At 42.7% G+C, this 15,385-nt stretch overlaps 1 protein-coding gene across 1 annotated transcript in view; it reads left to right on the top strand.

The window, feature by feature from the left end:
- TOX (thymocyte selection associated high mobility group box) overlaps window positions 1-4,140 on the top strand; it is a 384,675-nt gene extending 380,535 nt beyond the window's left edge. The window contains exons 8-9 of the mRNA XM_006140855.3: window positions 2,775-2,923; window positions 3,487-4,140. Coding sequence (XP_006140917.1) covers window positions 2,775-2,923; window positions 3,487-3,523 — 186 coding nt within the window. The 3' untranslated portion in view covers window positions 3,524-4,140. The remainder of the gene's footprint in view (window positions 1-2,774; window positions 2,924-3,486) is intronic.
- Window positions 4,141-15,385: the final 11,245 nt, after the last annotated feature.

Here is a 15,385-nt window from a genome sequence, read left to right on the forward strand (position 1 = left end):
CTCTCTCTCTCTCTCTCTCTCTCTCTCCAGCAAAAGCTCATGGCCTATGGCAACAACCTTTTAAAAAAAAGAAAGAAAGAAAGAAAAAGAATAAACATGATTTATTGAGCCACTACTGCGAGATAGGCTCTCAGAGAATATCCAAGTAAACATTTCAAGCACTCTCTGACCTCACAGTTCTTACTGCAGTTCTTATGATAGGGGATTAATACAAGCGAACCTTAAAAAGTTCATGGAAAAAATGGAGTTCAAGTGTGTGAATTTATTTTGAGGTTCACATATGCTTGTTTGGTAAGATAAAGAAAGTCAATACAACACTTCTTTCTCTAAGAGCTTTCTTTGGGGGCTAGTTCTGTGGCCTGATATTTAAGGCAACTGGATCCCACATGGCTAACTATGTTACAAGTTCAAGTCCCGAACCTGGAAGCTTGAGAACGCACTGAGCATGTGTGCATATGTGCCCAAAACCCTGAAAGGAAGGAGAGATGGAGAAGGGATTTGGTGTGACCATTCCCCATGGGAGGTGCTTTCTCTTTTCTTCTCTGTCTGTCTTGCAAGGGCATACACCCTCTAGCAAACAATAGAGCTTTTCTCTATTCTTTGCCTAGAATCACACTAACCACCGTGGAAGGAAGTGGAGAAACTGGACTATCTGACAAACACAACGAAATAAAGACATTTCACTGACGCTAGTGAGACTCTTCCCAAGATGAAGATCTGGGATGGTCTAGAGAGAAACAGTCAGACCGGGAAGCACTAGAGACGCAGCCGGCCTATATACCTTCCCGCGGTTCACCCTCCCATTTCGGAAAGCGTTCTCTCTTGAGCTGCAGTTGGTGTCTAGGTAGACAAACTTATTTCCCACAAGCTAGTTGTTCATTTAGAAAACATTCCATTCCTTTTAGTGTGTGTGAGTTCAAGCAATAAGTCTGGCTGGATTCTCTGCTCTTTGGTGATTTGTTTTCAATCATACAGAGTTTTGCCCTTCTCCAAAAGGAGAGAGAGAATCTTTCTAGACATTGACTTGAAGTCTTCATCCTTCGAGTGGAAGATAAATGAATATCCTAGTGCCAGTACTGAGAACTGAGGACATCTGGTAATCGCTGACTTTGAGTTTTTACACAAGGGGACACCCAGACATGAACTGAACTCTAAGGAAATATCTTCATTTAAAAAACAAAAAAATCTGGGAACCAGCAGTTAGCGTAATGGCTATGGCGCTGGACTCCCACGTAGTCGACCGCGGTTCACATCCTGGACCTGGTGGCTTAAACTCACACCGGGCATGTCTGCGTGCGTGCCCAAGATCCCAAGAGGAGAATGGAGGAGAAGGGATTGCGGTGTGACCATCCCCCCTGGGGGGTGATTTCTCACTTTCTGTCTCTATGTCTCTCTCTGTCTGTCTGGCAAGCACACGTGCCCTATAGCGAAAACCTCTCCAAAAAAAAAAAAAAAAAAAAATACTCTCAGGGCCCAGACAGTGGCACAGAGGTAGAACAGGACACTCGGTGAGGCAGTTCCACATGGAAAGGGTCAGGTTCTCACCTACAGACCTGTATTCCAGGTGTACACAGGCTGAAGATGGGGGGCTGGCTGAGAGCAGCCGGGGACTGGATGGCCACAGCAGGATTCTATCTGGGGTGCCGCCTTTCTCTCTCTCAAGAAGTGAACAAATAAAGTTTGAAAAAAAAAAAAAAAGAAAAGAAAAGAAAAGCAATATTCTGATTACCCTGCTAAACTTGTAAAAAGTAAAAACTCAACAATACTCTGTTTTCAAAAGCTCCCTACAAGTAAATAAAAAATGGTTCATTTCTAAATCTCTTGATTTCTCAGTGGTTAAAAACCACGGATGGACTCTGTTGCAGAGACAACCATGAGATTAATTAAGTTGCTTTTTTGGTCATTTCCAGCAAACTTGCTTATGCTGCTCTTGAATTCACCGAGAAGCTAAAAATAAATCCGAGTATAGAATGCTTTTTGTTTGCCAGATACAGCTCTATACTTCAGAGATTCTGTCCTTGAAGTTTTAATAACGGGGCTAGGATTAAAAGTCAACACTTCACCATATTAGTGGAGTAAAAGAATCTTCCTAAAGTCTGATTATTGTTTGCCAGTTAATAGATTTTTCAATTAAAAAAATATTTGCTCTGCTTTATACTTTTCCCTGTTTTCCAATAGCAAGTTGTTTTGAATCTCCTTCCCAACAACTGTTAAAAAGCTTTGGTTGAAATTTTTGAGCTGAGAGAGAGAGATGCAAATAAAAGAAGAAGCAGATGGTCCCTTTGTGATTGAATGAAGGAAAAGGGTTTTGAGAACAATATGTGAATAGGTGTAGCCTAATAAAACACTCAGCCACCTGCTGCCTGAATCCTTCAAAAAAGATTCTGTTGCATATTCTGGGGATTAACTATTAATGTAGCCTTTGGATTGACAGAAAACATAAACTTAGAGGGGTTTAGGCCCTTTTCTGCCTTTGTTTTCACTCAGTTGGCCTCTACATTTCACATTGGTACGCCATTGCATTTCTGTGCTCAAGAGCGTAATTAGAGGTTTTCCGACACATGCTTCAATGAAGGAAAGGTGAGAAGAACGGGGTTGTGAGCACTTTTTTCTACTTTTGTTTTAAGTTTCCTGGGGCCCTTGGACAGGCTTGCCCTTGCAGAGACAGAAGCAAGAAGGCCTAGTGTGTTTGTAAAGGATGGATAAATATTTAGGTACTTTTCTTCTTAAAAAGGTACTTTGATCCTTATCTGTGGGCTTGCTTTCCCTTTCAGGGATTTACTCTTCAACCCGACTATCAGACTATCATCAATCCTACATCTACAGCTGCACAAGTCGTCACCCAAGCAATGGAGTACGTGCGTTCCGGGTGCAGAAATCCTCCGCCGCAGCCCGTGGACTGGAATGACTACTGCAGTAGTGGGTAAGCGGCCGCCATCGCCACCTGGTGGTGGGCAGCGCTCATAGCGTGCAAGCCCTGACTGCTCCCTACGCGATCTCTCTTCCTCCTTTTGAAAACAGGAACTAGGTATCCTTGGTTGCTTACTATGCCTTTTCCCATTTTATTGATTTGCTAATGAACAAGCGCAGCTGATACATACATATCCATGAACACAAGTCTGACTTTAGGCATCGTATGTGGATGTGCTTGATTGAGCTAATCTACAGTGTATTTTGAATGGGAAATATCATTTTGTATGCGGTAATGATGTACAGTGAATGAATAAAATAAAAATAAATGAATTCATTCATTAGAAAACCAGGAACTAGGTTGGTTCTATGTTCCTGTAAGCAGAACCCCATCTGTAAGCAGTCTTCTAGCCCTTCCAAGAATAACGCCTTTGGATGGCCCTAGAAGTCAGCTAACTGTCCACTTCACCAGTGCACAACTTCCCCTCAACCTAGAACAAATCGTTAGGAACCCGCATGCCTGTTGCCCTCACCTGTAGCTCTGTCCTAACCAGGAATGTGTTGTGTCTTCCACAGGGGCATGCAGAGGGACAAAGCACTGTACCTTACCTGAAACTCTGAACACCCCTCCTTTCCACTGAGGCATTCAGGGAAGTCTGGTCACCATGGATTGCTTTGTGCAGCAAGGCAGTTCTTCATTTTATTAGAAAATACAAGTTGCTAAGCACTTAGGACCATTTGAGCTTGTGGGTCACCCACTCTGGAAGAAATAGTCATGCTTCTTTATTATTTTTTTAATCCTTTATGGACATTGTTTTTCTTCTCCCCTGAAGGAGATTCGGACCATTCAGATTTTATGTTGGTTATTTGCTGTGAAGTGCTACGCTCTAGTAACTGCCTTAGCAACTGTAGATGTCTCGGATAAAAGTCCTGGATTTTCCATTGGTTTTCATAATGGGTGTTTATATGAAACTACTAAAGACTTTTTAAATGGCTTGATGTAGCAGTCATAGCAAGTTTGTAAATAGCATCTATGTTACACTCTCCTAGAGTATAAAATGTGAATGTTTTTGTAGCTAAATTGTAATTTGAAACTGGCTCATCCCAGTTTATTGATTTCACAATAGGGGTTAAATTGGCAAACATTCATATTTTTACTTCATTTTTAAAGCAACTGACTAATAGTTCTATATTTTCAAAATATTTGGAAAAAAAATATTCCCAAATGATTTTAATTTAAAAACAAATTGGCTTGGTCTCATTGATCAGACAAAAAAAAAAAAAAAAAAGAAAAAAAAAAAAAAACTAGTGTGAAGGGAAGCGCAAACACATTTATTTTGTACTGCAGAAAAATTGCTTTTTTGTATCACTTTTTGTGTAATGTTAGTAAATGTCATTTAAGTCCTTTTATGTATAAAACTGCCAAATGCTTACCTGGTATTTTATTAGATGCAGAAACAGATTGGAAACAGCTAAATTATAACCTTTACATATGGTTCTGCATTATTGTTTCTTCATGCTGTGTCTGTATTTAATCTTTTTTTATGGAACCTGTTGCGCCTATTTATGAAATAATAAATATAGGTGTTTGTAAGTAAATTTGTTAGTATTTGAAAGAGGTTTCTTTGATGTTTTAACTTTTGCTGGCAAAAAAAAAACCATTCACGCTTGGTGTGAATACTTTATTATTTAGTTTTTACAGTGACATAAATAAAGCCAAACCTGCTTTTCTTTTAGCAGCAAATTAAAGTAACCAATCCTTATTTCTGCATTTTTTTTTTTTTTGGTGATGCAAGTGAAAAATTCTTATATTGAAGAACTTTCTCTCTTTGTACAATAGAACAGAGGATTACCCCAAACTCAAGGCTAAACAGATGGATCCTCTATCTGAAAAATGGTTGCTGGTTGGGTCTCAGCTGGTTTTAGTCAATTCCAAAAATTCCCCCCTCCCCTCCAAGGAATTCAAGTTGAATCAACCACAATGTCTCGAGCTGCACGCTTTCAACAAAATCCAGAACACAGTTAAGGTTGAACTGAGGGCAGGAAGAAGTCAGGGAGAGGGAAGCAGAGCGTCCAGAACACCTCGAAACACGAAAGGTGAGTACAGCCAGCGGAAGGCAAAAGGAAAGCCTTGTGAACTTGCAGGCTCTTGATCCACCTTGTGATTATTCCTGTCTTTCTCGTGCCTCCTCAAGCTACTGCTCTTTCCAGAATTCCTGGGTCTTTCAAGAGAAGTCCGAGGGGACTAGGGATTTGCTAGGGAACAGAAAACATTGCGAAGTTGGCGGAGGGTGAGCGTAGCCTTTAGATGAGAAGGAGCTAGCAAATTACTCTTTCAGAGGGGATCGATCAAGAAGGTGGCTCTAGCTGGAAATCAGGAGAACGGCTGATGTCTCTTTCATGGCATGTGTGAAATAAATTTAGCAATTTAACGAAATACAAATATATGCATTGTATAATCCAGTCAGGATTAAAAAGACAAAAAGTATGCTTGCTTTGGAATGATTTTAGGCATTGTACAACCTTGAATCACTTGAGCATGTAATAACTAATAAATAATGCAGATCCAATGTGATGATTAAAATGACTGTAGCAGAGAGCTCTAATTTTCCTGTCTTGAAACTGTATAAGAACTCATGTGATTAAGTTCACAGTTTATTGTTTGTCTGTTTAGTATTTTAGAAATATACCAGCACTACTAATTAACTAATGTCTTTTATTTATTATATTATGATAAAGTAAACTTTTCACTTGCGTTCAGTTTAAACTGAGAAGGTCATTGCCGGGAGGAGAACAGGCAGCCTTGACTCTGACAGGCGACTGGTACAGGGAAGTACCATGTTGTTTGCAGCTTTCTAGGGCAGGTGAGCAGCCAGCGTAGAGAGTATTGATATCCGATACCAAATACAGTCAAGCCAATGTAAATAATGAAAATGCATCATCAATAAAAACTCTTATCATGTGTGACCGTATTCTATCTGGTGATCCATCAGTCTCTAAAGAACAAGCCCAGTCGATGGAAAGTCCCAGGTAGGCTTCATGGTGGAAGTGATCGGGGACCACAGGGATCACAGCTCCCAGGGCCACCTACGTTCTTTCCTGCAGTCGAGATTCTAGTGCCCTCTCACCAACCCGAGGAGCTTGTAGGGTGAGCTTGCCTAAGAAATCCGCCACCTCGAAGGAGGTGGGAACCCAACCTGGGCAGACTACACAGCACTGGGACTCAGAGGAACAGTGGCTTTACCCACCGAGTCCCCTGCTAGACCACGCTGAGGATTCCCGGCTCTCACACAGTCCTTCTGAGAGATTCAGCCATAATGCTGGGCGTAAACTATCTTCACCCGCATACCCAGATCAAAACTACGGCAAGTTAGGGCCCACAGGTGGTGCGGTGGTGAGGCTCCGGACTCCCACATGTCTGGCAGTGGTTCAAGTCTCAGACCTGGCAGCTTGCTTTCTCACTTTCTCTCTCTCTCTCTCTCTCTCTCTCTCTGTCTCCTTCTGCCCTATAGCAAATAAAAAAATGATAATAAATATTTTTTTCTTGATTACAGCAAATTAGGAAAAGAAAAAGAAGTGTAGACGATAGGTAGGAATGGGTTGAAATTGCTAACGTAATCAAGGAAGAATAATCCAATTACTCCCAATTCCCTTCCAAATATGACCAAATGGACATAGAAAAGGAGTCAAACAGATGACTTGCAGTTAACAAATGAGTGCATGTAGCCAAGGATGACGTTGGTCTCCGTATGATCTTCGTTGTCGCGGGGCAGAAAGCCCTTTCTGAAAGTGACGTGAGAGGTCCGTCAGAAGTCCTGACTATGAAAAGCAGTGTGTCCTGGCCCCATTCATTACTACGAAATTTTAAATACTTAGGAACGCAAATGTTAAATCAGCACACCAGACTGTTGTTTTTTTTCCTGGACCTCCTTTTGCCCTTTGCAAAAGAGTGAGCCCACTCATTGGATATGGAATGAGATCGAGTCATGTGAAATTGTTACTATTTGATCCTTTTACACACAAAAATGGGTATTTCTTACAGCTTCACCAAAAGATAGAAGAAATAGAAGCAACAGGACTGGGGCTACAGCTTTAGACACAACTGCAAGTGGAATTAGAAGTCCTTTATAAGACCCTAGGGGAAAGCACTCCTATAAGTAACCAGTCGTGTTTGCTTATAAGAGAATCAACCTCGGGGCCAGCAAGTGTCGTGGATGATCAAGGCACTGAACTCCCATATGGCCAACTGTGGTTCAAGTCCTGGACCTGGTGGGTTGCGTTCTCACTTTCTCTGTCTCTCTCTGGTAAGCTTGTGTGCCCTGTAGCAAATTAAAGAAATCATAATGATGATAAATAAAATTAAGTTTTTTTAAAAAAAGAAAATCACCCTACACTGCTATGTTATATTAAACAAAAAATATTGAAAATTAGGAAATGCCAGTAAATCCCAATAATTATCCTCACGTTTTTGTTACAGTTAAAAAAAAAATGTATGTGGCAATCTGTAACAATTATCTGCTGAAACGTGAAAGCTTTCATTACACAAAGAAGTTCTCAGAATGTTTATTTGTTGAATGGAGGCTTGATCTACATCTTCTTATTCCACTTATTATAACTCTCATTTTAAAGTAAGGATAGAAAAGCCAGCAGGTGGCATAATGGTTAAGGCACTGGACTCCCACACAGCCAACCATGGTTCAAGTCCTGGACCTCACAGCTTGCTTTCTCTCTCTCTCTCTCTCTCTCTCTCTCTCTCTCTGTCTTTCCCTGGTGATAACACGTGAATGCATGTGCCCTGTAGAAAATTTTAAAATAATAATAAATAAAATTAGAGAAATCTTTTTTTTTTTTTCAAGAGGTTTTTTGTTATAGGGTGCATGCGCTTGCCAGGAAGACACAGAGATAGAAAGCGAGAAATCAGCCCCTGAGGGAATGGCCACGCTACAATCCCTTCTCCTCCATTCCCTTCTCTGGATCTTGGGCACGCACACACACATGCCCAGTGTGAGTTTAAGCCACTGGGTCTGGGACTCAAACCACAGTCAACTACATGGGAATCCAGCGACATAACCATTATGCCAACTGCTAGTCCCTAGAGAAATCATTCTTTAAAAAAAAAAAATAAGGATAAAAATACAGAAATAGAATAATTTCCTCTTCCCCCAAACAGCTTGGAATGTCATAGCACATAGTAGGTGCACAGTATATGCAACAATATGAGGAAAGATCCATGAAGCATCACAAATTATGCTCAATGGGAATTGTTGGATGCTTCCTTGGTAATTTAAAAGGTCTTTCCTTCATTCTTTTCTGTTTTATTTATTTCTTCTACAAGGAAGAGATATAGTGACAATACCCCCAATAGGGTCTCAACATCTTGAGCCACCCTCAGCTTCAGCCAGTCCCAGGTCACCAGGTCATGGACACACACATGCCTGGTGTATTCAGGGAAGTCCCGGGACACAAACCCAGGACCTTCTGACACAGGTCAGCCTCAGAGAGCATCCTGTGTTAGCACTGTGCCACTATTCAACCTCCAAAGCTCTTTAAGTAGAGACGTAAATTAACTGTTGCAAGTGAGCACTGGGAGGTGAAGACAATGGAAATGTTTCATCACGGCTCCCAAACTTAGACCAAGACTGAAAGAAAGAATTTCAAAATGAGTTGTGCCATACTTTTTTGGCCTACATAATCAAACGAGAGTTTTTCTAGTTGCGACAAAAGTTAAAGACATAATACATACTAGTCACACCAAGAAAACATGAAGCAAGAGAGAAAAAAGGTGCTAGACAAGTGGGAGTGTTGCGCACATGAGAGAAATCCCAGCAGACGCGTTTCATGGAATGCTAAATTAAAGCACTGGTGAACAGGACACTGACTTTTTTTTTTTTCCTAATTACCAAGTGTTAAGATGATTTGGTGAAGCAAGGAAAAGGCTATATCCTGCACTCAACCCAAATTATACCAGGGGAAGAAGAAACGGTCCTAGTTTTTAAGACTCTCACAGGAGACGGCCCCACTTTTATGTGGAACCATTTCCCAGTGTGGAAGAAGCTTTTCTCACAAAAAAAAGTCTCTAAGTCCTTACAAGAGACTGCTGCATGGAGAAAGGGAATAGGGAACCTCCTCACCTCACCAACCTCAAAAGAGGAGGACTGGGAGCTCTGGAAGAAAGAGGGACCTCCCGACCCAACTAGACATATCTGGCAGTCCACGTGCATACAGAGAGCTTAGACTTGGCCTCCACATTTAATGGAATACTTGGCCAACCCTCTTGTTATTTGTATCCAGCACCAGACTGCATGGTAGTAGACGGGAAGCGGTGTAGATGAAGTTCTTGTTCCCGGATGGTAGACAGCTGAGAACAATGATGTGTTACATTTCAGCATGGTCAGAGTGGCGCCTAATTAAAGCAGCCCACCAGCACGAATCATTTCCCATTTTATTAACAGCTTGCTAGTAAAGACATTTGAAAGTGAAATTTCAGTCACACTGACATGAGGCCAGGAAAAAAAAAAATCGTAATGACCAGAAAAATAAAATGGAAAGACTTACAATTCTACAGAGAAAACAAAAATACCCTTCTAAAGAAAGGCTGTGAACCAAACTACACTATTGGAAAGTCTGGAGCGTCCCTGTTTGACAATTGTGTGTTTACAATAAGCCCAAACATAATTGCTCTGATGGGCTGTCAGGGAAAAGATTAATTTGGCAAAGATTAGTATTGACTTGCTGTTTATTAAGGCTTTAAACAGCTGTATCTGGCAGCATTCCTGTCAGTGGCTGTCATATCTGAAAATCAGCCTCACACCCTGGTGCTCGCCAGCTGTTACGAAACAATCTTCCACCACTTTGAATGTCTTTCTCCAGGCTAAACAGCAAGAGCAAACTATTGCCAAATGACTTTTTCTCCTCCTGTCACTTTTTTTTTTTTTTCCTGGTGGGGGTGGGGAGCATCTAAATGCTGAAATGTCAGCTCGTGGCTGATGGCTTAGCTGATAAGACATGCCGGAAGCCAGTGGGTGGTTTGGGTGCGAGATGAATATATTCCCCACACAGAGCAGTAGCGCTGTTAGTCACCTCGCACCGACGAGAAAACCACAGCGTGCAAGTTGTAGGCCAGAGGTTCTAAAAACAGTTAGAAAGTGGTGATCAAAGGCTTCAAGCCACCAGAATTCCAAAATTAGTATTTGGTTTCCCCAGGCCCATGCTCTGTCCACCATGTCACCGGGAAAAGCCCCCACGGCGGGCAGTTGACAGGAGTTCCCAAGTGGCCGTTCATCTGTGATGCAGACACTGGAGTTTGCCCCTGGGACTGCAAGGAGGGCAAGCCACTTGGTGAAACCCGCGCCTTGCCCGTTTTATTCAGTGGGAACCTGTAGAGTAAAACAGGCTTGGATGTTTTGAAGTCTATAGGAGAAAGCGTAGACGCGCGCTTTGTACTGGAACAGACCCAGTCGTCTCCAAACCGAGCACAGTCAGGAAGGCAAAGGAAAGAATGACATTCCCCTGCAGTTACAAAGGCCCATTGTGGTGGGGAAGTTCGCATTGGCCTTCCCAGGAGGACGGCTTTGGAGGAATGAATCTCCACCTTTTCAGGTTGCAGGAGCTGGATGAGTTGTCAGAGACGCAAAAGGACATGGTCATCTCTTAACCCTTTCGCCGCTGGCACTGTCCGTTACACTGGGGTTTTGGGCAAGAGCTGAGCTGTCTGGGACGCTGCAAGCGAGTACTTGCCGAAGTTAACGCCTCAGATTATTTTGAAGTTGGCATTTGATGCTTGGCATTTCAATCCAGATCCGTTCTAGCCAGATTGCCAGGTGTGGACAGAGCAATCCTGCTGCTCAGCCTGAGCATGTGCTTCTCTGCGTGGACCACTCAGAGCTCTCTCGGGTGCCTTCCGCAGGCTGCGGGGCGGGTGGGAGCCGAGTAGGAAATACGCTGCTTCAGCACTGACAGGAGAATGAGGTGGCTAGACGCTGAGAACTGAAGGCAAGAGGTGGGCCAGCCTGAGCCCTGCTGAATCGAGCCTCGCCGAAGCTTAGGCTAGGTGGAAAAAAAAGATAATCTAGAATGCGGAATTCACTTAAAAATTAATTCATGATCATAAGTCACAGAATTCTAAGCTCTAAAGTAGCTCTGGACTGAGGAGCACTGTGGACATTTTCTAGGGCAAGACCCATCCATAGGGGAACTAGGCCACGTGCCAGAGAGCTCAGAAATGCACCCCTTCACACCTTACCTCAAAGCAACAGCTCCAGCCCTGGCCTCAGAACACATGTGGCTAATTAAATTAAATTAAGAGCATATAGTATCCAGGACCAGTATCAATCATTCGTTCTAGAAACACCCATACTTCTTTTTACTATTATTTTATTTAACATTGTTTACTTGTTTATTTTTAATTTGACCAGAGAGGGACAGAACGAGAGAGAGAGAGAGAGAGAGAGAGAAAGCCACCAGGTCTAGGATTAGAACCATGGTCAGCCCTTAACCACCATGCCACCTACTGGCCCCCATACTTCTTTTAATAGAATCAAAGAAGAGCGGGGGGAGGGGGGGATCACATATGTGTATTCCTTTTACGCTACACCAACATTTTCTTCACAGCTCCTTATAAATTTAACCTCCGGTTGTCCTGTAATTCTTTTATTTTTGCCCTAAGTTTTATTTATTTATTTCTTCCATGAGAGAGGGAGACAGAGAGTGAGAGAGAGAGTCACTCCTAACAGTCTCATACTATTCAGTGGTTGGAAAAGTCATGATGTACTTTTGCATAAAAAAAAATGCAGAAAAAAATAGGTCATGACTTTTCTGACAGCCCAGTACAATCCTACCCCCAGCCTTAGTCATTTAGGGTCACAGACACAGTGACCAGAGAAACCTCTGGATGCAAGCCCAGGACCCTCCCAGGGGGCCTCAGCACCATGCAATGTCGCCCTATAGCTGCACAAGTGCCCCAGGCCTGGCCTGTAACTCTTAGATTAGTCAGAGGAATTAACCAAGTGTGGAAGTTGACTACACTAATTCCAAGTTCAACTCTGATAAAGCAATGAACCCAGCGGTCCCAGTGGTTTGTGGAGGACTCCACTGTGATTCTCCAACAACCCAGGAAGCTCTCCCCATTGCTAGTGGTCCGTAGATAAAGTCCCTTCAGAAACCCAACGTTGCTAGTATGCTGTGGAAACACGTAGAAATTGTCCCGTACAGGAGCAGCTGCGCATTTATCCTGCTAGATTCACCTTTGAGAGGCCTATCCAGTGTCCCTAGCCAGAGGAAAATTCTCAGAACTTTTCTCTCCATGAACTGTAACCAATTCTGTGGAATATTTTGTTTTGCTTTGTTTTTGTTTTTGATCAAGGTAGACCCACAGAAATCTAAATTTGGTCTTGGCAAAAGTTTCACACCAGAAGAAAGAGAGAAAGGCATACCTAAATGAAACTGCTATTTCCGGGTACTATTACAAAATATGTGTATCTACAAAACCATTCTAGCTGTTGAGTTGGGTCACTTTCAACACCTGGTTTTGTGATGTGGTTTCAGCGGACCAACGTCACGAAAGCGACAGTCCTTTACAGCACTAGGTCCCTGGGGGTGTTTTAGGTTGTTATTTCTCCCCCCACCACCTCCTAACAGGAGAAAGAATCTGTTGCTTTATATAACAGATCTGTATGGGGAGCTGACTTCGGTGTTGCAGCCTCAGACCTTCGGCCTGCACTGCCGAGGCAGCTGGAGGAAGCGGATTGCCTGCAGGCGGCACAAGTTGCCTCCAGCCTGGCTTTGCTGATCACTTTGTTAATTCCCAGATAAATGGAGAGAGGCCCCATTTTCTCTCCTCTCCCTCTTCTCTCTCATGTAGAGCCATCAGAAGTCTCTAAGGACTTCTCTATATGCCTTCTCATTTCACACCACAGATGGTTTAGATAAAAACTATTAGTTTCATTTATTCAAACAGCTTCATTTCACCAAAATGAGCCTATTTTTAGCATTTTGCCTAAAGGTTTGTTTTCACATTTTTGTAGATGCAAAGGAGTTTTTTTTTTGCTGATGTCTCAGGCTTTAATCATCCTCACTCCTGCCACCCAGCCAGCTTTTGAACTTGATGGGAATGTAAGAGTCCTCTAAGAGGAAATTTACTTTTTAAAAAAAATGGCATTAGAATTGCTGTACAAATTTGATTTATGTGTATTTTTATACAACCTTTGAGTGTTTGCATTTTTCTATGAGATTACTTTTGATCATTTCAATTTCAGCATAAGTACTGTATATGCTCTGTCAAACATAATGATGCCAGCTCTTTATCTTGGTTTTATCTTGATGTCATTACTTTGGAGAATATTTCCATTTGGACAGCATACTCTACTGAAAAAAAAAATAATAACTCTTCAGAGAATATGTGTTCAAAGAGAGAAACTGCAAATAAACAAGTCAAAACTTTACCCACTTTGGGATGTTGTGCTGAGTTGATAGAAACTGCTTGCTAGATGTTACCTTCTGCTCTGTTCCTGTGTTAGCACAGAAAGAAAAGAACAATCTGCTAAGCTATTTAAGGATTAAAATGACAGGTGGAAAAATATAGTAATTGCCTTTAACGACTCCCAAAAAGAGCACAATAGTGTTGTGAGAACTTGACTGAATGAATTCTCAAAACGTAGATGTTGACGCTGCCTGACTTGACTTCAACGTGGTTCTCCTCCCCATCTCTCTTACCTAGAGGGGAATATTTCAGACTGTTTTCCCCAGTAGTATCATGTGTCCCTGTGGGGGCCACAGTGGGGGGGATGGAAATATTTACTTCACCCCCCCCACCTTTTGCCCTCCCGTTATTCAGTGTCTTCAAGGTCTCCCGTTGCTGTGGAGATCTTAGGGGCACTGAGAACTGATGACATAGAAGATCAGCCCAGACCATGTCAGCATCCTACCCTTACTTGCCTGAACACTAGGCTTTTGATGAGTTCTCTTTTGTTTTACTTGATTTGGTTTTTTGCTATAGGGCACTTGCACTCACTAGACAGAGACAGGGTGCAGGGAGAGTGGGAAATCACCCCCCAGCCAAGGGGGATGGCTATGCCTGCTTCAATCCCTTCTCCTCCACTCTCCAGTCAGGATTTTGGGCACACACACAAACACACACACACACACACACACACACGCTTGGCCTAATTCTCAAGCCGCAAGGCCCTGACTCAAACTGCAAAGCTGACCATATGAGATCCAGTGCCTTACCCTCCACATGACTGCTGGCCCCAATTACTGGGTCCTCAAAAAGAAATCATGATGCATTTTTGCATAGAATAATACATTAGGACTTTTTGATGACCCAATAGTTATTTAAGTATTTCTCTAACTGACCCAGATATATGTGTCAGCATCCATCCCTGTGCACTGGACACAGGGTCACTTCCACTGGCTCCCCATACGTAGCCTACCTGCAGGCATGAAGGAAATACAAACTAACACTTTGTTTCTCTACTTTAAAAGCAGATTCCCAGGCTCCATTTCTAGATAAGCTAATACGTAATAACCTGGAGTGATGTCCTAGCATCTGCATTTTTACAGCTTCCCCAAGAAATGCTGATGCAGGTGTCCATAGACACCTCCATCAGAGGAGGTCAGGCTGACCTTGCCATAAACTTCAAAGACTCAGAGCCTCCCGGATGCCAATGCCCAAGCTTGATGCAAGCTAAGAGAATTAGCTTTTGATGACGAAACTACACCAAGCTAACATATCTCTAGATTAACTGATTAAAGCGCTTAAGCAAACTGTCTCACACAGCGAGAACTCTAGCGGCCATCTTTCTCCTCATTCTGAACATGGTGGTATTCATCTCCGTCTTCGTTGCCTCACACATTCTAGGAAGGAAGGAAGACTAGGAAGGAAGGGGGAAACACGCAGAAGAACATGCCTGTCAGGAAAACACAAACCTTCCCAGAAATGCCCGACGGACTTCCACTTACATCTCATTGGCCGAAAGAAACTGACGTGGTCATCCTTAGCTACTTACTGGCCTTTGAATAAAACAGAGTTCTTTTGGCAAAGGAGAGTAAGGAAGCAGATTTTTGCAACAAATATAGCCGTGTCCACCACACAAACTTCTAGTCACTCAGCTAATGTCTTTGTGCTCACTTTGTTCTTGAAAATACTCACAGCGACTCCCGATTGCCAGTTTCATAGGACGTACGGTCTGCACTCATCTTCTTTGCTTTCTCTGCTGCTTTGTTCTTTTTAAGTCTATTTCTTTCTTCTTTGAGCAAGACAGAGGGATGGAGATAGAGACAGAGATGGAGAGACAGATGCTCCCCATAGAGTCTTTCATGCGTGATCCACCCCCAGCTTCAGTCAGCCCCAGACCACAGGTACATGTGTGTCTGATATGCTCAAGGAGGTCTCCCAGTGCAGACCTGGAACCTACCCGGTGGGTCAGCTTCACGAGGTAGTACCACTGTCTAGGCCCTCTCTGCTACTTTTGACAAT

The sequence above is a fragment of the Tupaia chinensis genome, unplaced genomic scaffold, assembly GCF_000334495.1.
Source record: "Tupaia chinensis unplaced genomic scaffold, TupChi_1.0 Scaffold000046_3, whole genome shotgun sequence".
Lineage (NCBI taxonomy): Eukaryota > Metazoa > Chordata > Mammalia > Scandentia > Tupaiidae > Tupaia > Tupaia belangeri.